The 22498-nt window shown below is 42.2% G+C and overlaps 3 protein-coding genes across 6 annotated transcripts in view; 2 read left to right on the top strand and 1 right to left on the bottom strand.

Annotated features, from left to right (window-relative positions):
• Nucleotides 1-213: 213 nt before the first annotated feature.
• nudt2 (nudix (nucleoside diphosphate linked moiety X)-type motif 2) lies at nucleotides 214-5223 on the bottom strand. 2 transcript variants are annotated; one of them, XM_033626113.2, is made up of 3 exons: nucleotides 5091-5223; nucleotides 2911-3041; nucleotides 214-2827 (listed from the first exon to the last, which is right to left on the bottom strand). In XM_033626113.2, the coding sequence occupies exons 2-3, from the start codon at nucleotides 3035-3037 to the stop codon at nucleotides 2505-2507; spliced, it is 450 nt and encodes a 149-aa protein (XP_033482004.1). In that variant the 5' UTR covers nucleotides 3038-3041; nucleotides 5091-5223; the 3' UTR covers nucleotides 214-2504. The 2 variants fall into 2 exon arrangements, with proteins under 2 accessions (XP_033482004.1, XP_033482005.1); XM_033626114.2 differs by having other exon boundaries at nucleotides 4925-5144.
• Nucleotides 5224-7082: 1859 nt separating this feature from the next.
• On the top strand, nucleotides 7083-10925 carry rfesd (Rieske (Fe-S) domain containing). Its single transcript, XM_033626304.2, has 4 exons — nucleotides 7083-7196; nucleotides 8135-8283; nucleotides 9968-10002; nucleotides 10298-10925. The coding sequence occupies exons 2-4, from the start codon at nucleotides 8139-8141 to the stop codon at nucleotides 10589-10591; spliced, it is 474 nt and encodes a 157-aa protein (XP_033482195.2). The 5' UTR covers nucleotides 7083-7196; nucleotides 8135-8138; the 3' UTR covers nucleotides 10592-10925.
• A 4010-nt stretch (nucleotides 10926-14935) lies between these two features.
• rhobtb3 (Rho related BTB domain containing 3) overlaps nucleotides 14936-22498 on the top strand; it is a 34759-nt gene continuing 27196 nt past the window's right edge. Inside the window, exons 1-5 of one of the 3 annotated variants that reach the window (XR_013490908.1) lie at nucleotides 14936-15429; nucleotides 15802-16033; nucleotides 16934-17126; nucleotides 21002-21159; nucleotides 22288-22396. Coding sequence is in view for 2 of the 3 variants with exons in the window: in XM_033626530.2 (XP_033482421.2) it covers nucleotides 15428-15429; nucleotides 15802-16033; nucleotides 16934-17126; nucleotides 21002-21159; nucleotides 22288-22396 (694 nt within the window). In the remaining variant the exon portion in view is untranslated. The remainder of the gene's footprint in view (nucleotides 15430-15801; nucleotides 16034-16933; nucleotides 17127-21001; nucleotides 21160-22287; nucleotides 22397-22498) is intronic. The other 2 variants (XM_078166812.1, XM_033626530.2) reach the window with 2 other exon arrangements.

The raw sequence follows: 22498 nt of genomic DNA, 5'->3' as shown, positions 1-22498 counted from the left end.
ACTACCTACATTGCTGAATATTAAGAGTAGTAAGGGAGTTTTTTTAGTACATCCAGTGAAATGACTCTGAAAGACCCCTTGATGGCCAAACTTGTGCATCATTATGGTCCATAATTTCACCCTAATCAAAATTCATTTTGACACTGAATGCAGAGAGACAATTTTAAGATACTCCATACCCTATAACAACATGACACACGGACGACCAAGTTGCAGAGCAAATGTTTAATCATGAAAAGAACTGTAATTTCAATTCAGAACAATTAGCTGTCCTTTATCACTGGGAGAGGAGCTTTTCTGCTCTACCAGGCATGAAATTAATTACTGGTTTAATGATGCCCTGATGGGTCTTAAAGCAACATTTCAGCTTTTGCTCAATGCATAGTGTAACTTTACAGTATACTGTGTGTGTCTCGTGATAGTGTAAAGACATAGGTTACTGCACTTTCCCTGACCTCCAGCTCACTGCTGTCTCTGTCTTTCCTGTGTCCTTAAAATACCCAGAAACAAAATAACAGTTAAATGAAGTGAGTGCTTCCACTCTGCTTTATGAGTTGCAAGAACACAATTGTTTCTTTAATTACTCTTATTTCAACCCTTTGGCAGAGGCTGTTAATGTGATCCTGCAGCACAGCACTGAGAGTAGAACATGTTCCTGACTGTATAGAGAACAATGTGGCAACACCAGTAACCAGGGTCAAGTTTGAAGTCCCACTTGATTTTCAACATTTGCTTATGAGAGAACAAGCACTTACTGCTTTTCAGGTTTGTACTAGATTGATAGAGTATAACACTGTTAAATTGTTGAACAATATAAGGGTTAGTTGATTGGATTAAAAAATAAATCAGAATTATAATTTTGACATGATTAACAGTCTCCATGCTGACACAACATAATCCCCTACTCAATCATCTCATCTCAAAACGAGAATGTGGAGCCAGTGCTGACTAGTTTTGCTGACATTATTGTTTGTCCTAAATCACTTCCTTTTTCACTGAGAAATATCTTAAATATTCCCTCATCAAGGGGCAGACATCGCAGAGTAAATAAGACCTGATCTCCGATGTCCACAGTCTAATTTATGACGTGGTAATTCTTCCTGCTTGCAAATGGTTTCATTAGTATGCTAAGGGCTGTAAAATATAGAGATGTCTATATAATCCCTGAAAATATGGTTAACCTGTTGTTCTCCGTTTGACATTTATGATGATGTGTGCATTGACCCAGAATCATTGCATACTAATGGTCTCTCTTATATTTTATGACCACATAGTTTCTAATGATCCCCATTACTCGCTTTTAATTTCTGGACAGGAACTAATTTGCACAAGTAATCGATGTATCTCACTTTTATTTGGATGCTGAGAGCTGAAGGGGAAAAAAAGCCTGAAGGCTGTGACTGAGATCATGAGTCATCCAGGTCGTATTTCTACAGCCAGCAGTTTTTTTGTAGTCTATGATGGAAAATATACACCACCAGATACCTTGTTTTTGTCCCCACCCTGTGGCAGCATCTATGATCTACACTGTATTTTTATCCACTCATCTTTTGGCTTGAGAAAGTTATTTGTACCTCACCATTGGATACTGTCTTTTTACAAGGTGAGCCCCCCATGTAAATATTTTTTACACTTTAAAATACAGTTTTATGAATATCAATATACACCAAACTTGTTTTTTATTGTTTTTAATACATTTAATTCTGATTTCAGACAGATAAAAACTGTATGTAAACATATGCCCCTCTTAAGGTTTACACTGCCCCACTGAGTTCCAGTGGGACTCTCCTTGTTGAGTTTTCCTTCACTAACTTTTGTGTTTTATTTTGTTTACATTAAAATCTCTTTTCATCTCTTCATGTATGTCTTTTAAAGACAAAGTGTATCGTACATGTTTTTGTGCAGTAACTAAGATCAGTTTTCAAGCATTGATTCATGCCCTCCATTCTCACCTTTGTTTTGAGAGAAGGGAATCTACTCAGGCTTACATTAAACCGTACATCAGAGACAAAGTGTTTAAACTGGGGCTGTACAACATGCAAAAAAAACAACTGCGATACGTGTCGAAATTCTAGTGGAAATGGTAATTTTTGCATTTCATTTTTACTGAAAAATAAAAAATGATGATGATGTCGTTTTTGCTGGGGTCGGTACCACCAAACCAGCATGTTCCCATATGCCTGGAATGTGATTTGTAGGCAGGGGCACCTCTGTAGCACCACTATGAGTCATTTATAATGGTATGTTGTGACACATTTTCCCTTTATCAAAAAAATGCGATTTGGATATTGCACTTTTTTTAACTAATCTTATTTCCATTAATTGTGCAGCCCTAGTTTAAACAGATTTTAACAGTATTTGAACCTGACGGAGACAAAATCATCAATCACATAATTCACAGACACACTTTCACATTGGGTGCTCTAACGTCTGAGGGTCCAAGGTGCCAGCTGCAGCTTTCCCTTTTTTAATCATCCTGTCTGCACAGTCCACATTCTGATTCATCACTGTTTGTCCTGCTGAGCCTCCAGGTGTCTGTGTGCTGCTCTCAGTGTGTCCTGCAGGTCTTTGTATTGTGCCAGAGTGCAGGCTTCCTCCAGCCGGGCCCAGCGGTAGTCCTGGTGCTCATCCGACAAAGTCACAGCTGTCCCTGGGTCCCTCAGCTCGGCCAGCCAGTACAGCACTTCTTTGGGTCTACCTCGCACCTCGTAGCGCAGCTCCCGCAAAAAGCCATCAATCACCCGCAGTTGCTCAGCCCCTAGCCCCGCCTCCTCTTTGGTTTCTCTCAGAGCTGTGGTGAGGTCATCCTCACCTGGATCCACATGACCTGATGGTGAACAGGTTAGATGTAATTATTATGTCATTATTGTATAGAATCAACTATGTGATACATTTTGAACTTGTGAACACCTTTGGGTGGGGTCCAGTGGTGCTCCCCATAAGAGGTCTGCAAGAGGAGGTACTCGATGTTGTCTGGTGGAGGGATGCAGCTGGCTAGACGCCGAAATATTATGAAGCCACAAGCACGCAGCGCCATCTCCCTGTTCAACAAATTCACACACACACACACACACACACACACACACACACACACACAGAGTTTGCATTACATTGTGTTACAGAATTCCACTATAGAAAACAAAAGGCTGCAGTATGTGCTGTCGAGCCACCTGGACATTTAGGGTCAGCTTTTAATGATGAAATACAAAACCACTGCTCTCTATGGGAGTGTAAAGCGTGACTCTTTATACTTTTAAGGGGAAAACTTACATTATCCTAGATTACAAACAATATGAAATAAAGAAGTACTTGTCTAATGGGAACGCTTTAAATGTTCATGTTTATAAATTTGTCTAGGTAATGGGTATGTGTACACAAAGGTTCCAGATGCTGTTTTGCAAGTAAAATCACAATAGTTAAATGTGTATTTGACTGGTAAAGTCCATGCATGCACACAAGGACCTGCAAAATAGTTCTGTTGACTAACACATACACAATTTTCACAAAGTTAAAATAAAAGATCTAAATGTTTTTTTGTGTGTGTGTGCAAAATGCTTAGTTCAAATTTTATCACAAATTTGTGAAAATTCATGTCAGTGAGCACTTTGCAAATATAATCCGTAATCCATAACCCTGACAGGTGTGGCATATCGAGATGCTGACTAAACAGCATGATTATTATGCAGATGTGTCTTGAAGTGGTCAAAATAAAAGGTCACTCTAAAATGTGCAGGTTTAATTACAAACACAATGCCACAGATGCTACAGGTTTTGAGGGAGCATGCAACTGGCATGCTGACTGCAGGAATGTCCACCAGAGCTGTTGCCTGTGAACTGAATGTCTGTTCACTACCATAAAATATACATCTCAACCAACCATTTGTGACCCCACCAGCCCAGGACACAGTTTTTTTTTCTATCAAGTGTACAAACTGCTGTGATGGTAACATTTAAGGTTAATGTAACTGTTTGAAATCACTTTATGTGAAATTCTAGCTCCCATTATTCCCCTTATTCTATTAGGTGCAGGTTTTCTTGTTCAACATACTAGCCTAATTTGAGCCTTTGCTGCTAGGCAGTAATTGTAATATATATTAAAATTTCTATGCTTCAACACACACTGCTGTTCGAAATAATCGTACAGAAAGCAAATGTTTTTAATTGTCATAAAGAAACTTAATATACTGCCAATATTATTACTACCAGTTCCAATGTTATGGTGTAATGCAGTTCTGCATGTGGTGTGTGCAAGTGGCGTTCCCCAGCTGAAGGAGTTGCTCGACTGCTATCAGTAGGTACAGTCAATGTCAAACACTTTACTGTCTCAATTTTATTACTCTTAAATGTCTTAAAAAGTGGAGAACTGCAGTGTACTATTGTTACATAAGCTGTATCACTTTTGTGTTGTTGCAGTTTTTGTCATTAAAAAGTTATAGCATGATATGTCATAAAGAGTCATAAAGAGTTCCTCTCTGGCCCCTCAATCACACACTGTCTCTTTATAACTGTACTCAGTGATCGAAATGTTAAGAACCCCTGATCTAAGACTATTGTTTAAAATACTCTGAAATGGTCATTTTAGCAGTTTAGTTTCTAAAAATTTCTAAAAACAGGTGACCACAGCTTTGCTTCGCTGGGTCAGTCAGGACAAAGTTCAGCAGTGTTGCTTCTGACTGGAGTAAACCAGAGCATGCCAAGCAAACATTATGACTTTGACCATATTGCTATGTGTTCAAACTGTAGAGGACTAAATGACTCCTGCATTGCTATGATTGACGGGCACTTTCATTAGCTAGCCTAGCACACAGCAGCTTCTTCTGATTTGTGACAGATTGTGCAGGTTTACAGACCCTCATACAACACTGCTGCAGCAGTAGGAAAGCAAAGGAGTCTGTTAGCATTTCTAGCATGTTAGCTGTCTTACCTCTGTGCACAGATCAGATGTCAGACTGAATGAGTTAACTCAGTGTAATATGCTTTCTGTTCTCACTGTACAGAACATGGTGGCTGTTATTCCCTTTGTCAACACGGACTGCAGTTTCGACAAGAAGCTACTTATTAAACTTGACAGATGTTAACAGCTTACTTACGGTCTGTTCACTGTCACAAGATTTGACTGGGCGCTGTTTGTTTCTCACCGGCTGAGAGCACTGCGGAGTTCAGCGGTGCTCTGAGAAATGAGTCCGGAGTTCAAGAAGGAAATAAACCGTTCCGCTTTGTGAAACTGCTTTGACAGTACTGGTACTGCCAGTGGTGCCAAGGGGTTATGAAATTAATTAAAGGGACAGTTCACCCCCAAATCAAAAACATATTTTTTATTCTTACCTGTAGTGCTATTTATCAGTCTAGATTGTTTTGGTGTGAGTGTTGGAGATATCAGACATAAAGATGTCTGCCTTCTCTCCAGTATAATGGAACGAGATGGCACTCAGCTTGTGGTGCTCAAAGCACCAAAAAACACATTTGAAAAACCAAACATCAATGTCTATTTCCAGATATCATGATCTGGTTTCTCAAGAAAGAGACAGAAGAACTCACACAGGTATGCAATGACGATTACTATATTATGCATCTGGGTCCGGCCAATCGTGGCAACCTTACGCCACTGCATCACCCAGTATCACTGAGCTAGCTAGCGCAATAGCTAAGCTGAGAGGGACACCATGCTTACATCTCGGGCTGTCATGAGCATGAGCCTCTCGTCCATGAGTACATGCACAATTCCTTCTGTGCAGTGATATGTTGCTTAGTGGGTGAAGTTCAGTAGAAAGCAAAAAGTTCCAACACAAAATTGCTCACAACAAGGTCTGTGGATTATCTTGAGCAACTGGGTCATGATTCCCCAAAAGAGATATTGCTGTTGAGTTTAAAAAAAAAAAAAAAAAAATTCAGCACTTTGACACCACCACAAACCGAGTGCCATCTAGTTCTATTGCACTGGAGAGAAGGCAGACATCTCTGTGGCCAATATCTCCAACACTCAGCAACTCACACCAAAGCAATCTGGACTGATGAATAGCACTACAGGTAAGAGGAAAAATATGTGTATTGACTTTGGGATGAACTGTCCCTTTAAAGTAAAAAGTAAAAGTGCTCCTTATGCAGAATTGCTATATTCAGATTTATTATTTTATTGTGATGGTATATGATCAGGTGGCATGGTTTTGCAGTGGTTAGTATTGTTTCCTCACAGCAAGCATGTCCCTGGTTCAAACCCAGGGTTTGGGGTTCGAGCCCCAGGGTGGGGGAGCTCCTCTGTGTGGAGCTGCATGTTCTCCCGGTGTCAATGAGGGTTTTGTGGGTCTGCCTCCCACAGTACAAAGACACGCAGGTTAATTGGTGACTCCACATTGGCTGTGAATGTGAGTGTGAATGGTTGGCTGTCTCTGTTCGTCAGCCCTGTGATAGTCTGGCAACCTGTCCAGGGTGTACCCTGCCTCTCGCCTAGTGTCAGGTGGGATAGGCTCCAGCCCCCCCTCCACCATGACCCTAAACAGGACAAGCAGTTATTGAAAATGTTGTATTATGTTATATTATTGGCTTCGTTTTTAAGATCAGTTACTATTGGGTAAGTTGGGTATGAAGCTATAATGATGTATTATTTCATGAATTTATATTTTGCATTTTAAAAAGTAACTGTTTGCTCTGTAGCTGCACTGCTAATACAGGCAGTGAAGTAGAAATAGTACAATATTTCCCTTTGAAATGTAGTGGAATATAAGTATAAAAAAGCAGAAAATGGAAATACTCAAGTACAGTGTAAGTACTGCAAAACTGTACTTCAGTACAGTACTTGAGTAAATGCACTTAGGTCCTTTCCACTACTACAACTGCAGATGATGATGTAAAAAATATTAACATAATTTAGGAACTCAAAAAATGATGAACTGATGAGACTATACGCCCTGATATATAGTAACATAGATTTTTAAATAATTTGATTTAAATAGATTCATCCGGTTGTAAACTCGCACTGACAGATTAAACAAATGTTTTATCACAAACTTACATATTTCTTCACAATCGTATTGCGCCTGCGGGAGACAGATAAGAAATGTACCCAGTGTAGATAGGGCCAACTGAAGACAGCTTGTGTGTGAAGATAACAGAGATGGGGCCTCCTTCCCACGCACGCCGAACTGTCAGCAGTACAGTTGCTCGGCTTGACAGAGGAGACACCGCTGCGGAGTTTCAAGGTAAAGACAAGAACTCACCCAAAATACATGTTTTTGTTATTTTCAAGTAAGAATATATAGGGAGGGAGAGAGTGAGGCTGACAGACAGGCAGATGGGATGCACACACAGGATTTGTACAAATTCATCCTACAGTCCGTTAGGGCTCGCTTAAAGAAAATGTATCATTTCCCTGACATAAACAATTATATTGCTTTTCTATAGCTCCATCTTTCATAGCATGTAGCTGTCTGTAGTTTCGCCAGATGCCTCAGGACATGTGACTTTCGCTGCCACTACTACTGTGCTTACTCAGCCTGCACTGAAGTGCCCATTATTCCACTCCGCTATACACGGATCACACTTGGGGTCAGGTTCCCCTGCATCCAGACATTTTCTGTATATACTGGCTGTCACAGAGATTACGCATGGATGTAGGACTGTGGTCTCTAGATGGCCACTACTTTTGCACAATGATGACATTCATGTAGGTCATACATGTGATCATTAGGGACTTGATTGGTCTGCTGTTTTGTACATCAGGAATGCACAACAAGAGTAAAGAAATCCTTCAGCTTTGGATAGATACAGTTCAACTTGTGATCTGCTAAAGGCTCCCTGATATCAGGGATTAATATTACAGGTCTGAGCATGTATGTAACAGAGCTGATCAGTGCCAAGAGATATCCTTTCCTGGATTCTTCAAGCTGAATCTTCCGGAGGTGTTGTGGACTTAATTTAAGCTGACAACTGTGATGGGAGGTGCCAACACGATAATCCTGCTGACAAATCCAAAAGCCACACTTTTCACGTGTAGTTAAGATTTCAGTTGAAGTCCTAACCCAGACATACCGCCACATGGCATCGACTGCACAACCAATCTTGTGATTTGGTAAAGAATAAAATAACAGACTTCTCTATTATTAATGTTAATGTTTGCCTTCTAAACATTATTTCACAGAGCCATGGAGTCTACAGGAGAGCCTCAGTTTGTGGGGAAGAAGGATGAACTTATTAAAGCAAAGCGTTCTTTCAGAACAATAGAGGATCGGGATATACTGATCATCTACCACCAGAACACCTTCTATGCTATGGACTCTTACTGCTATCGTGAGTTCAGTTCCTCTTGCATATAACTCATATTAGTGGCAGTTAGCAGGGGTGGGGAACTTGAGTCACATGACTTGTCTCAGGTCACACTCAGGTCACAAAATTGAGGACTTGCGACTTTGATTTGACCTAGACTTGTGACAGATGACACAAAAAGACCTGACTTTTTTTAAATGTAATATCTACATTTTTCTAGATATTAAAGGGGAACAACGCCTAATTTCAGAATTCCAGTGTTATTTCTATGGTCTAGGAATGTTCAGTCAACATTTATTTTAATGCATATTTTATTGTCTGTACTTTTTAAAAAGCCTCTAGCAGTGCATCTGGTTTGTCCAATGTAATTGTGATGTCCATACCAAATAAAATCTAATAATAATAACATGAGCTACTCTCAAAGCCAGAAACCAGAAAAGTTAGTCTTAAATTTGTGATGTCATCAAATATTAAGTCTGTAACTGCTCCATAAGGACAATGAACAGAAGCCTGATGTTGTGGACCCACAGAGTGTTTTCCAACTGAGCTTTATGCTATTGTCATGTTCTCAGTTCTGACACAGAAAATGTACCCATATACTCAGAAAATTCCCCGGGGTGCTCCCAGTGTCATCAAGAACATTTTCTCCAATTGTCTATGGAGCAGCTCCAGGCTTTATACCCTATGACATCACAAATTTGAGTTTTAGTGCTCCAACTTCCGTATTTGGGAGTGTTGTCCATGTTTACTATTATTTTTGGACTTTCTTAGAACATAGAAATAATGTATGAATTTTGGGTGTAGTTCCCCTTTAAAAAGTTACTCTTGTTTTTGGAACATGAGTGGGTGATTTATAGTGCACTGTGCATAAACCTGGCAACCTACAAGATGGCAGATCGGCAGAGGGCAACACATCAGGCAGCTATCATAGAAGGGGCCTGGTCCAAAAATAATACATTTTGGGTTCAAGGACTATGTTGTCAATGATGGTAGTAAGAAGAAAATAGCAGTATGGAAAGTCTGCAGCTCACAAATCAGTGTCACGACCTCCACAGCATCCAACTTTTTTGAGTTGTACTTTGGTTTAGCGCCCTTTAGAGCTACAGGGTTATATTGTAATTTTAGTTTCCCATTCTCCTTTTTGTTCATTTAGAAGGCTTGTTATTAATTGATAAGGTGTAAGCAGGCTGCAACATTATTCATTAATGTTGAAAATAAATGTCAACTTTTCATGAACATTGTCTTTTAAACTGATGTAAATGTGTACTCTGGGGCAGTTCATTAGAATTTCATTTGACTTGACTTGTGACTTGCTCGACTGAAAGCAGGGACTTGACTTAACTTGCTTGATTCTCCCCATAGTTACTTGGGACCTGTTTAAGACTCGAGGGTAAAGACTTAAGACTTGCTTTTGACTTGCACGTGTGTCTTACTCCCACCTCTGGCAATTAGACTTCACCAACAATGTATATTCTCGCCTGGATCAAAGTTGTTGTTGACACATGCTTACTTCCACTGAATCTATTCAAAATAAAGGTGCTGCTGATAGACATCCCGCTATGGGACATTTAACAGTAAGCTGCTTTACTTGGTTATCCATAGAACATTTTAGCACATATCACCTCTAAAGCGTGTCCAGTCAGCAGGTTAGTGTGCTGTAAACTGTTTGCTTATTCGGCAATACACTGATCCTCTACCCTCTCGACAGATGCTGGGGCGCTGCTGCAGGAAGGAGACATTGAGGTGAGGTTTGTATTTTACTTAAGAGATTATGGGTTGTTTTTGTGTCTCACCTAGAGCAAAGAAAGCAAAATGCCATTTAAGTTAAAGTACAGGACTGTACTTTTGTGTTTTCATATTCCATCTGCACTAAAAACCTTACAGGCAGCTGCTGGGCTGAGGCATAGAGGAACACTGTAATTAAGATACCAACCCTGAATCACATTAATATAATGTTATGCTAATGTTGAGGGGCCTCAGTGACCTACACTTATCCCACATAAGGTTGTTTACCTGCTTTCTTTCAACACACTCACAGGAAATCTCCGGCAAGCTGTGCATAATTTGTCCAAACCACAAGTACAAGATCTCTCTTGCCGAAGGGGAGGGCTTATACAAGGGCACCGACCCCAGTGAAAATCCGCCTGTGCCCAGATGGTACTCCAAGGGTCTGAAGCAGCGGGTCCACACGGTCACTGAGACCAATGGGGATGTCTATGTCAAGCTCTCTGAGGAAATGCGCTGGCTCGACTCAGACTTCTACCAGGGAGAGAAGGGCAAGGTGGAAAGGGCCAGAGCTGCAGAAGCTGAGAAGAAGAAAGACAAAAAGTAGTATGATGGATGGATGAGGATGTCATCGCTACGGTCCCCTCTTGTCTCCCCTGATCTCCTCTATGATTGGATGATGACTCTATAAAGAGGCTTTCAATGCTCATGCTCTACATCAAATAACCAGTAGGGCCTAGATAGCCTTAAACTGGTCTTGTTTTTAATGAGTTGGGGAGTGTTTAGAATTTTAAATTGCTTTATTTGTGGCTTGCTGGTTGTTTACATGATATTAAAATGTTGTACTAAAAAATCAGCTCAGATGTTGCCATGTTAGGTTGACATGCACATCTTAAAACAATCATGCAGTTAACTAAATAAACGTTTTTTTTATGAATGAATTTTGATTTCTGATTCTCTGCTCTCAAAATGGTGTACCCTGCCTCTCGCCCAGTGGGGATCAGTTCCAGCACCCCCCGCGACCCTGAATTGGATAAGCAGTTACAGATAATGGAGGTGCAAGGTACCCTGGGTGTGTTGGTTGGTGACGTTGTGGGATGCCGTGTCAACTTTTGTCTATAACATGCATTGTCTGCCTTCAGAATACACTTGCGTTTTCACGGGAAATTTACAGCTTGCATACAGTCTCTTTCAAAATAAATGCATCACATTGGTACAACACTGCGAATTGAGGTGTTTTTCCTTCAACACTAAATGCATGTGGTTACATTTAGCCAACACATGTGGTTGGGTTTGGAAAAAACACCTGGGTTTGGCTTCATATTGAAGTTTGAAACGAGCACTTGAGTGAACGTCGATGTTGTTGGACCCATCTACAACCCCTCCCCCCAACCTACTTGGACTTTTCGTCCCCCCCTTAGCTTTCATGATTTATCCTCCTGTTTCCGTTTCCTCCCGTTAAACAATAACGGCAACCAGCCACATATCATGCCAACATGAAAGGAAAGGATGGCTTGATTCGTCGGTGTCTGAAGCCAGAAGTCACTGCCCAAGTGCTGGTTTTTGACGACTTCGGAGTGTGACCAGGTTGACTGGTTAGCTACTTGACACCACTCTGCACTGCACTGACATAGCGGCACTGACAACGGCATCCCGATCCATGAGAGTGGTATGGCATCATCACAGAATCATTGATGATCAGGTCAGCACTGTTGCTGTTGTTAGCACTTTTTGTTCTGTTAGCACTGTTAGCTGCTAGCCTCCTGCTCAGCTCGTGTGCATGCAATCCGGGGTCAGACTCTGAATCATATGCTCTGAAGGTCATGTAGAGCTCCTTTAAGGGAAAACTCAAAAGTGCTGAAGCTAAAGTGATTTAGCACTGCACTTGCATAAAACTGGGGAACTTGAAAGAAACTGAGTGAATTAAGAATAGTCAAAATTTGTAAAGCAGCAGCCGTGACATCTTGACTGGCGTTCTTTGTTAGACCTTACCCGCCTGGAAATATCCCATGTCTTTCTCCAAACCTCTGCTTTGTAAAACAGGCTGTCTGTTGCTAATTTAAAGTCTTCAGTCCAGTATAAGTCTAATTTTATAATTACTGCAAAAAATATGTAAAGGTGAGGCTGTTTATGTTAAATCTTGAATTGTAATTTACGGCATAGCCATCCTATACTTAATATGCTGAGCAACATAATTTGCCAATATAATTTAACCATATGATGTAAAGAGTCAAGACAGCCTGTCACATTCAGGTAATTTATTTGTTCCTGTACCCACCATGCAGGCTAACAGTGACACGGCCCTGTGACTGCAAATGCCATGGGTTGAGAACACAAAGGCTATAGGGTATGATGCTCCTCTGTGCATGAATGATGCTGGTCTCTGTAGCTGGCCTACAGCAAGCAAATCCACAACACTGTCTAAAGCCTCTGCCCATGTGACACTTTGAATACAGTCAAGAGATGCACAGGACCCAGGGTTACGCGGAATGAGAGGGCTGAGCACTTCTGCAAAGTTACTACGCATGAGATATTAAATTTGTATCACTGGGAATCTTGATGCAAGGCAGGTACTCTAATGTGCAGGTGGTCATTTGGAATAGGTCAAGTGGAACGCTCTTTGTCCAGATAAAGAGCAGGCTGTCAGGGGAAACTGCTTAGCAGGGATAGTGCATCTTATTCCAGAGGAGGAGGACTGCACAGTATGTAAGCAGCATGGAAATACAGCGTTGCGGGGCATTCAAACCCAAGGCCTAAATATCTCTGTTGGTTTGATGTGTTGCATTATTCATTATATTGTGAACGACACAGGAGGCTCTGATAAAACCTTTAAGGCTCGAGCTATTCTTCCTCTCAAAAAGCTCTGGAAGCCCAGGAGTTTGACCAAGAGGGACTACCAGATCTCATTATCACTTTTTATCCACCAGTCTACTGAGGGACTGTTCTTTACTTATCAGAAGAGGGGGAAGGCTTGGGTGGGACTTTTTTTTTTTTTTATCTTTACCCTACCCAAAGTTACAAATGTTTTTCCTTGAGCTGCCCTGTGTGACTGGAGGAAATGCATGAATAGTTTCACCCCTTGACCTTGTCCTCAGACAACCTTTTTCTGATGGGTAACTGAAGCCATTATATCAAAGCCACCAGGCTGCAATGACAAAAACAGTTATTTTACCGAGCAGAACACTGGAGCTGCTGGTCTACTGGGGCCTTGATTGGTTAGTGCCTAAGGTAAGGCCAACCAAATATATAGCGCACACTTATGCTGCTATGGATTTTTTAGGTGGCTAAAACACATTTTGCTGCAGCCCCCCCCCCCCCCTTCCACAGCAGAACATTGCTTAGCTTGTATGCTGGTAGATTTGGTTTATCAAAGGGTGTTACAGACCTAGCGTTTGCTTGCTTTGGTCCGAGTCAGGGACTTATTTTGTTAAAGTTGCATAATTGCCGAGAGTTGGTTCATGTTCTCACAGCAGCATTTACAAGTGGACCAAATTTTGCAAGCAGATCAGATAAAATGCCTTGCGTAAGAAAGCTGTTCTTGGTTGGTCACAATTTCCATATGGGAAAAAACAGGAAGTAAACAAAACGTTGAAGAAGAGTACACTTACAAGATAAATGCAACACTTTCTAATGTCACAATGGAGGGACAAATACGCAGGCTGATTTTAGCGCTGGTCTTCGTGGACTGTATTGCTGTCATTGTTCATTTTAGTCAAACCATACAGTTTGACAACGAGGCGCGGCTCCAACTAGAAAACAATGTTTTGATGCATTGGATGTGCTGAATGTGCATATTAAGGCAGTACAGGAGGAGGCGCACATTAATAATCCTCCAGGACTGTAACATGCTCATGTTTAACCCAAACAATGTGTAATGTGACTGCAGTTGGTTCGGATCGAGATCGGAACACGTTCTCACCACAAACTAACTGCACCAGAGTTCATTTGTAACCAGATCGAGACCACCTCTTCAAGAAGGTCTTGGTGTGGTTGTTTTGGTGCGCTGTTAAGCTTTGTTTATAATTAATTTTATGCTAACCTATTCCTGTGTCACCTAATTTGTGTAGGGGCTTGAGTTTATATGGTTGTAATTGTTGGAGGATTTTGTTTTTACCTCTTGCTCTCAGACATGGTTTCTGTGTTTTATTGTACTGAATTGAACATAACATGTCTCGCCCCTTTTGCTGTTGCACTCCATGGGAGAGGGGTTCAAGTAATTGATGGAGGATTTTGTTTTTGTCTCTTGCTGTCAGAGTTGTCAGGAATAAAGGGAGATCACCTCCAAAGATATCCACGGGCTGGGCCTCTTCATATCAACACAAGGCAGACAACACTAGGCTCCAATGGTTACATTTATAATAAATACAAAATACAGCTATTTTAAGTTGTATGTCCGTTCTCTAAACCAAAATAAAAGGCAAAACTTATTCAACATGCCTCCTTCATTTTGCACCACTCAGTCCTCCCTCACAAGTAACGAACAGTCCCTAACTGACTCCCACAACAAAACATCCCCAAAGCCTGTTAAGTATTTTATAATTCCTTGCTACATCAGCAAACATGAGCTCATTATTAAGACTATCATTAACATTGCACCCCATGCTCATACCTTGTGGCAGTCCCTGTGGTGCCTGTTCATGTGGTGAGTTCAGTGACATGTAGCCTATTCATCAGAGGATAAAGCTCCTGATCTGTGATTGTGTAAAGGTGGACCTGTACCCGCTCTGAGCAGACACCAGGGTGTGAAACTATGTCTGACTGAACAAAACATCATTGTGATTTCCTGCATGTTTACAGCATGGTCCTGGTGAGGCTGCCTGTGCATGTGTGTGTGTTGGCGCGCGCCGCTTCTACGTGTGTATGCCCGCGTGCGTGTTGCTGAGTCAGGCGCGACCACTCTCTCTCTCTCTCTCTCTCTCGCTCTCTCTCTCTCTCTCTCTCTCTCTCTCTCTCTCTCTCTCTCTCTCTCCAGTTGTTTTTTGCCACTGAGACTTTGTTTTATCCACCGACGTCATTCATACGGTCTGGACGCCGAGGCGCGAGGCTGCCCTCTCCTCGTCGCTAATTGTGTTTCCTACCGACTGACAACTTGTTTGTCTGTTAGCGCATTGGCTGCCCATGGGCGCTGCTGCCGTACACACACTCTGCTCTGCCTCTCCGCCGGCTGGGCTGTCCGGTGCGCCTCTGCGGTCGGGTTCGGGACGGTATCGGGCTCCGCTTTTATGAATGAATAACGAGTCGGGGAAATGCGAGTGACTGCGAAACTCCCCAGCAGCCGTGCTCCCGGGGGGCCAGCCACCGATGAGAGGGATTAACGACGGAGCGGAGCCGCGGCTCATTGCGGAAAAGCCGAGTCTGACTGCTGCAGACTGGCGTGGAAACGCACCGTGAGGGAAACGGGCTCCATAGCGTACAGCAGCGGAACAAAACCGCGGTGACCACAATGTAAGTTGCTCTGAAGCTGCAACTCATTAAGGCATGAGAGGAGAGGGGGTTCCTGGTAGGGCTGCATGCTTTGTTTATTCCTCTGTCAATATATCACTGCTTTATATAAACACATCACCGAACATATTTCTCAAAGTGTCTGATTTATTCAACCACAATCCCCTGTCAGATATAGGCTATTAAAGGCCATGGCAAGCTTCTTCTCTGTCATTTCCAGTGACATAACGGTGATGCACTGTCTCCGTGATAGACATGAATAATAAGGACCAAAGCAAAAGTGCCTCTTCTCCCTCAGTTCTGCCTCTGGATCAGCATCTGCTTGTGTGCAGCTGTATTCAAGTCACTTCCAACCCCGAGTTGTCTGGCTTACAGGTCCATTCACATCGTGGCTCTGGGCAGCGAGTGCCCCGGAGGAGTCGGGCCCGGGGAGGAGATCATGGGGCAGGGGCAGCTGCAGGGAGGCCTGCTGTGGAGCTACCTGGGTCACGGAGCACTGGTGGGACCCTGCGACCTGGAGAGCAGCATCCACAACCCGGCCTTCATGGAGTACACCTCACGTGTGTTTGGAGATGTCACTGTGGTGGTTCGGGATTGCCCCAGCTGGGTAAGACACTGGTGTGTATGTGTGTGTGCAGAGCAGGATGAGGAAAAGATGGACTTGCATTGGTGTGCATCTTTGCTTTGCTCATTAATGTGTCCATCCTCAATTTGCACATTAAAAAGGACCCCTAAGAGTCGTTACCAGGTGTTGCTTTGGCTCTTTCCCCTGAACCTTCCTGCTTGTAAATCAGACACAGAAAGGTTAAGGCAGGCCAAGATGGCAAAACACACCAGAAAAAAAGGAGGTGTAATTTTGCCAAAGCAATGAAACTGTGTGTCACTTCACTGATATGCTGTTTACTTTCCCACTCTGCTTCTGTTTCTCACAAAACCTACAACATTTCAGATTCCAAGGCCACTTGCCTTCCAGCGCTGATTGCAGGCTTTATAAAAACGTCTCTATTCTTAGGAGGACGCTATTTTAACATGCACAGCACTCCAAAAAAATAATGAAAGAACTTTTGTTCTTAATAGCATATGAATTTGAAATGAAAGCACTGTTGCTGTGATTTTGTAGCAGCACTGCATCCTATTATAGGGCTGTCTAACTATGTCAGGGGTGGTGCTGCGGCAAGTCTGTCAGTCTAATTCTATGGCTCTTTGTCCTTGTTTTTATTCAAATTGCTCAAAGCTTTCTGAAGTGTTTTTTCCTGCCTAATGAGTTGAATCAGGTTGGTTTAGAGCGAGCAGCTAGCCTCACACAGGTCCTTGGGGGGAAAGTCCCAAGCGCCACACAGAGGTATTTATACTTGGAGAGACTCAGAGGGGAAGGGTTAGGGTTATCTAAGGTAAGACTGATAGTACAGGTTGGAGATTCAGACAGTTCTGTATACTGCCTCTCTCATATCTGTCCTCCTCTGACCTCCTCCTGTTTATATTTCTTGCCCTGTTCTTGCCTCTCCAGGACTTGTTGGACAGCGATTGGGCCAGCGTACGCAAAGTTCTTGAGCAGGCAGACATCCTGGTCATTAAATATTCAGTCACTGACAAGCTGGCCTTCCAGCAAGTCAGGAATGGCTACGCCCCGAGACTCCGCCCGCTCCTGAGGCACTGGGGTGTGCCTGTCATCCTGGTCGCTGTTGGAGCACGGCTGAACGGTGAGGATGCTTTTGTCCTGTGTTCCTCTTTGAGTCAGCGTGAGTTTAGCTTTGCCGACAATACCTTGACAACTGATGAATGAACAATGGAGTTTAAGAGGCAGCAAATACAAAACGTGTTATCTCTCAGCCATTGTTCTTGATATCCTTGTATTTCAGGCTTGATTTACAGCTGCCTCAGTTGCTGAGTTTGATTGTGGGACAATATCATGTTCTTCTGTTTGGGCCAGTGAGATCACTGTCTGAGCCTTTTGTCCTCTAATGTGTCCTCTCAGCGATGAGGAGGATGCTGGTGATTAAATCTTCTCTTGGCTACCTTCAGGCGGTCAGTTCACATGCTCCCCTGCAGGAGACACAAAGCGACACTAAGTTTATATTGTTTTGGTCATTATAGGCTTTGCAAACAGACGAGAGCTTGCACAGCTCTTAAATATACGCCGTCACGGCTCAAAAGTGCACCACAGCAGTCGTCTGTCTTATAAGTAGGACTAAGAAACTTGGATGTAGCTTTAGTGGAGGCTGCTTAACACACCAGGAATTAACATACGTGTATTTTGGTGCCTCAGTGTGTTTGGATGTGTTTTTTTTGCAGACACACTGACCCTTGTTGAATCGAAATTCTGTAAAGATGCTCATCAAATGCACCAGGTTGTATTTTTAGCTTGTCTGCATGACATACTTTGAGATCCTGTCAGAGCTCCGCTGCAGAATGATCACAGTGTAAGTCAAGTCTTTGCCAGAGAGAGAGAGAGAGAGAGGAGAGGGAGTGGGGAGCTGTAGACCAGAGCCTTTGTTTGTGTTTTTGTTTGCGGCTGCTGTGAGTATTTTCATGCTATCCCCTCATGATTGCAGAGAATGACGGCTGAGCTCTGAGCGCTTCCTGCTGCTCGACTTTAGACCACCTAAGGCACAGCTGTGACAGAGAGCGCTGCCGTGTATGTGCATTAACACAGCCATTAAACCAATGCTGAACACAGGAGCGCAGGCAGATTTATCCAAGGGCACACACACACACACACACACACACACACACACACACACACACAAACATAACACTGATATGCCAAGTCACTGCCTGTCAGACGCTCACACTCACTCTGCTTTTCCTCTCTGTCTCACACACACACACACACACACACTCTGCCTAGCTCAGTCTCTATGTCATGCCTGCAAGTTATTAGCAGTATGATTTATCAAATGCCTCAGCACTTAGCTGTATGTCGCGCTCATTCTCTCTTTTATCTCTGGCTCTCTCCTCCTTTGTGCAGTCTTTTTCTCCTGTGAGCTAATCCCTCCAAATTTTCTGTTTGATTCTGTCTCTTTGGTCCCCGTGCACACATGCCACAGTGTCACTGGTCCTAGTGCAAGTGTGCTGATCTGTCTTTTTTGTTGTTGCAAGATAATTCTGTTTTTGTTTTTTTGTTTTTTTGGACTTTGTGAAGGGGGAGGGGGGGGTGGCTGGAAATAAGAAACACATCAATATTAAAGGGACAGTTCACCCCAAAATTAAAAATACATGTTTCTTCTTTTACCTGTAGCACTATTTATCAGTCTAGATTGTTTTGTTGTGAGTTGCTGAGTGTTGGAGATATCGGCAGTAGAGATGTCTGCCTTCTCTCCAATATAATGGAGTTAGATGGCACTCAGCTTGTGGTGCTCAAAGCACCAAAAATAATACATTTGAAAAACTCAACAGCAATGTCTCTTTGCAGAAATCCTGACCTGGTAACTCAAGATAATCCACAGACCTTGGTATGAGCAGTTTCATGTAGGAACTTTTTTTCTTTTTTACCTAACTACACCTGTTGACCGTATTGCAAAGGGAAGCCTGCATCTACTGGTAGCTCACCTGGCACCACTGAGCTTGCTAATGTTACAGCTCAGCTGAGGTGTACACCATTAAAGGGAAATTTTGGTTTATTTCAACCTGTCTCCTATCGTCCTAAATTTGTTTCAAGTGACTAGTGACATAGAAATAATAGTTAGCATGTTAGCCGTTAGCCTAGATTCAGCTGGCGCATAGTAGCGTCAGACCTGTTAAAACGTAAGTGAATGGGCAACCTTCAAGTGCAAAGTTAGTCCACTAAACAAGCTTTTTTTCCACAAAGACCACCTCATATCGTTAGGATAAATGTCAGAGAACATACAGAAAACGACATGTAAACATGTTGTCTTACCTTACCGGCGTGCTGCCATGTTTGTTTACCCCTTTAGCTCTGCTTTCCAAAGCGCAGCCGAAATATTGCGAGAACAAGCAGCGATCTCATACCATGCCTGAACAAGCAGCAACAGCTGGAAGGCAGAACCGGACAGTAGCCTGAAAAGTTCATTCATTTATTTTATTTAAAATTTATAAAATAATGGCTGACTTTTTGCCAGACTTTGACTTTGTGGAGGAGGAATTTGATTTTTGCAGAGTTTGATGGCCGCCCTTATTTATTTGAGCCAGAATACACTGACGAAGAGCTTCGTGAAATTGAAGAACAGAGGAGGAGAGAGAGAGGCACAACAGTTATCTGCGTGGTGATACGGTTGGCAGGTGTAATTCGGTAAAAGAAAATAGTTCCTATATGAAACTGCTCACAACAAGGTCTGTGGATTATCTTGAGTTACTGGATCATGATTTCTGGAAGGAGACATCGCTGTTGAGTTTTTCAAATTTTTTTTTTTTGTTTTGTTTTTTTTTGATGCTTTGAGCACCACAAGCTGAGTGTCATTTAGTTCCATTACACTGAAAAGAAGACAGTCGATATCTCAGACACTCAGCAAATCACACCAAAACAGTCTAGACTGAAAAATGACTGAACTGTCCCTTTGAATTTGAGACAAACAAAGGCCTAATGACACTTTAAGAATCAAAATCGCAAAACATGATAAAACAGAAAAATTTTTTCACAAAGTGGAAAAACACTACATACACCTCCCTCCCTTTTTAAGTCCTTATTGGTTGCCTACATTGTCACTCTTAGATAGACGAGTGATTTGGATGTAGGGCAAATCCACATCCTGGAAGCACATGTGGCTGTGCATGTGGTTTTTATGTTCTGTTATGTCAGGTAAGTTTTATAATTTGGTGTGGGAAATGTTGTGGCTCATGTTGTGTTCATCACACAAAGCAGCTTTTAGTTTGTTGCTTTTTTCCATTTTTGTTGGCTCGTCTACAAGAAAATTTTAATAAGCACTGAAATAACCTTACAGAATAGTGTATTTTACTTTGTGTATTTTTTTGTGATGTGTTAGATGTTGTTGTATGATATTTTATAACCATTTTGCTGCATGTTAAATTGTCACTGTTGGCATACTTTGACCCCTCAGGGAGTGTCACTTATTACCCTGCTCTGCTCTGATTGGCCCAGGCTGGAAGTAGATTGATTCTTACTCATGCAGATCACAACCACCTGACTGATGGGTGTGACTTAACTATAGAGTATGACAGCGCCTGAAAAAGGACTCTGTTAAACCCAAACATTTAGCAGCTGAATTTATTGAAAGCTATCAGTACAGTGTGTGGATTTTTTCTGTCTGACTTCAGTCTTCGAATCATCCTTGTCTGCTGTGGACATTCTGGAAGGAAATGTTGTGCTTGAAGGCACATGGGGCAGTTAATTTCTTGAATATTTTATGAATAGTATGATAGCCCTTTTTATGGACAGTATATCAAGGCACAGTGCAGCTCAATCTGTAAAACATGAGTCAAGTATTTCCAGCTCTGGCTGTTCAATTCGCACAAGGTTCATGCATCCTAAAAAGCATAATGTAATATCCATGATTCATGTATTGCTACTCATATACCCTCATCAACTATTTATTAGATCCAGTTATTTATAAGTTTGAATGATTTCTTCTTAGAACTAAGTTCTACTCTCTGTGTTAAGATGAAGGCCCTCCCTGTACGTGCCCGCTTTGTGCGTCCGACTGGAGTAGCTGTGTGCCTCACAGTGAAGGTCTGCAGCTGTCCCGGGACCTGGGGGCGACCTACCTGGAGCTGCCCTCTCTCAACCATGTCTTTGTGGGTCGCTACTTTGGCAGCGTGGTAAGTGGTCTCGTCACACAAGAAGTAAATGGTCAAAATAAGAATTTAATGATTACAGTGGAATCAGAAGCCGTGTCAGCTGCTCTGGCTGAAAAAGCATTTAAAGGGTAACTGGTATTTTACAACCTGTCCCCTGTCTCCACATGTTTTTGTGTCTAAGTCACGAATGGAGACAATAATTTTTAAATTGGTTCAGTACTGAGCAAGAGTATTAAAACTGACTAAACAGGCTGCAGTGTAACAAGATATTTTTTGGGTCTTTTTAGCCTTTAATGGATAGGACAGTCAAGTGTGAAAGGGGGAGAGGGAGAGGGAGTGACATGCAGCAAAGGGCCACAGGCTGGAGTCGAACCCGGGCCGCTGCAGCAACAGCCTTGTACATGGGGCACCTGCTCTACCACTAAGCCACTGACGCCCCGAGCGAGAATATTTTTATATCTAACTGGGAGAATTAAGGGTTAATTTCAACCAAACCAAAGTTAGTGATTGTTGGAACAGTGGAAAAATGAACCTAATTGGTTTTGTGAGTTTCATTTTGTGTATTTTGTTAAGGTAGTCAGACGCCATCACCGTCAACCATCTGAGCCTGTCAGTGGCAAAAACAAACACTTTTAGTGGATGTAAATAGACAGTGCGAACATGCCTCGAGTGGTCACACTGCAGCCTGTTTTAAAAACTTAAACTTTAATGCTCAATACTGGACCAATTTAAAAAATAGTTGACTCCATTAGTCACTTATACACAAAAATATGCAAAAAATATAGTCCAGGTTGAAAATTTACCCTAAGTTATCCTTTAAATTAACTTTTTGTTGCATTTTGATTTTCATACTTGAGTTTATATGATCACTGATGTGCTGAGAGACTGTATGACTAAGTATCTTTTGATAAAATTATTCCTGTATTCTGCCCAGACCAAGCTGTAATATAAATTCTTAAAATCACACACACACTGTCTGTCTATTGGCTCTGCATTTCACATAGGTGCAATACTTGGTAGTAGAGACAAGGACAGGTGGCTACGCTGGTCTTCTCAGAAAGCTGTTTCCAAAGAAAAGAATCAATGATGTAACATCACTATTTTGGTGCCTCGAGTTTGTACTACCGTTTGTATTTTTGTGCTGTACAGCTGGAGTACTTCATGATTCAGTGTCTGAAACACAAAGCCAAAGAGCGGCCCGAGAAGAGGCGAGGAAATAAAGTGAACGAGCTTCGTCCCCCTCACTTGGAACAACCAGGTCAGAGGAGTACTATGGTAGCTAAAAATTAATACTGCTTTTATTTTGAGTGCCATTGCTTGTGTCTTGTGAGTGTTAGCCATTTTAAGCAATTTTTTAAAT

Source organism: Epinephelus lanceolatus, chromosome 1, assembly GCF_041903045.1.
Source record: "Epinephelus lanceolatus isolate andai-2023 chromosome 1, ASM4190304v1, whole genome shotgun sequence".
Classification (NCBI taxonomy): Eukaryota; Metazoa; Chordata; class Actinopteri; order Perciformes; family Serranidae; genus Epinephelus; species Epinephelus lanceolatus.
Note: the sequence above shows the minus strand (reverse complement) of the source record. Positions and strands in the feature narration are given on the sequence as shown.

Coding starts and splice junctions, on each gene's coding strand:
- nudt2 (XM_033626113.2), bottom strand. CDS start 3,037: ATGGCGCTGCGTGCTTGTGGCTTCATAATATTTCGGCGTCTAGCCAGC. Junction 2,828..2,910: donor CCACTGGACCCCACCCAAAG/GTGTTCACAAGT, acceptor GTTCACCATCAG/GTCATGTGGATCCAGGTGAG.
- rfesd (XM_033626304.2), top strand. CDS start 8,139: ATGGAGTCTACAGGAGAGCCTCAGTTTGTGGGGAAGAAGGATGAACTT. Junction 8,284..9,967: donor TATGGACTCTTACTGCTATC/GTGAGTTCAGTT, acceptor CCCTCTCGACAG/ATGCTGGGGCGCTGCTGCAG. Junction 10,003..10,297: donor TGCAGGAAGGAGACATTGAG/GTGAGGTTTGTA, acceptor ACACACTCACAG/GAAATCTCCGGCAAGCTGTG.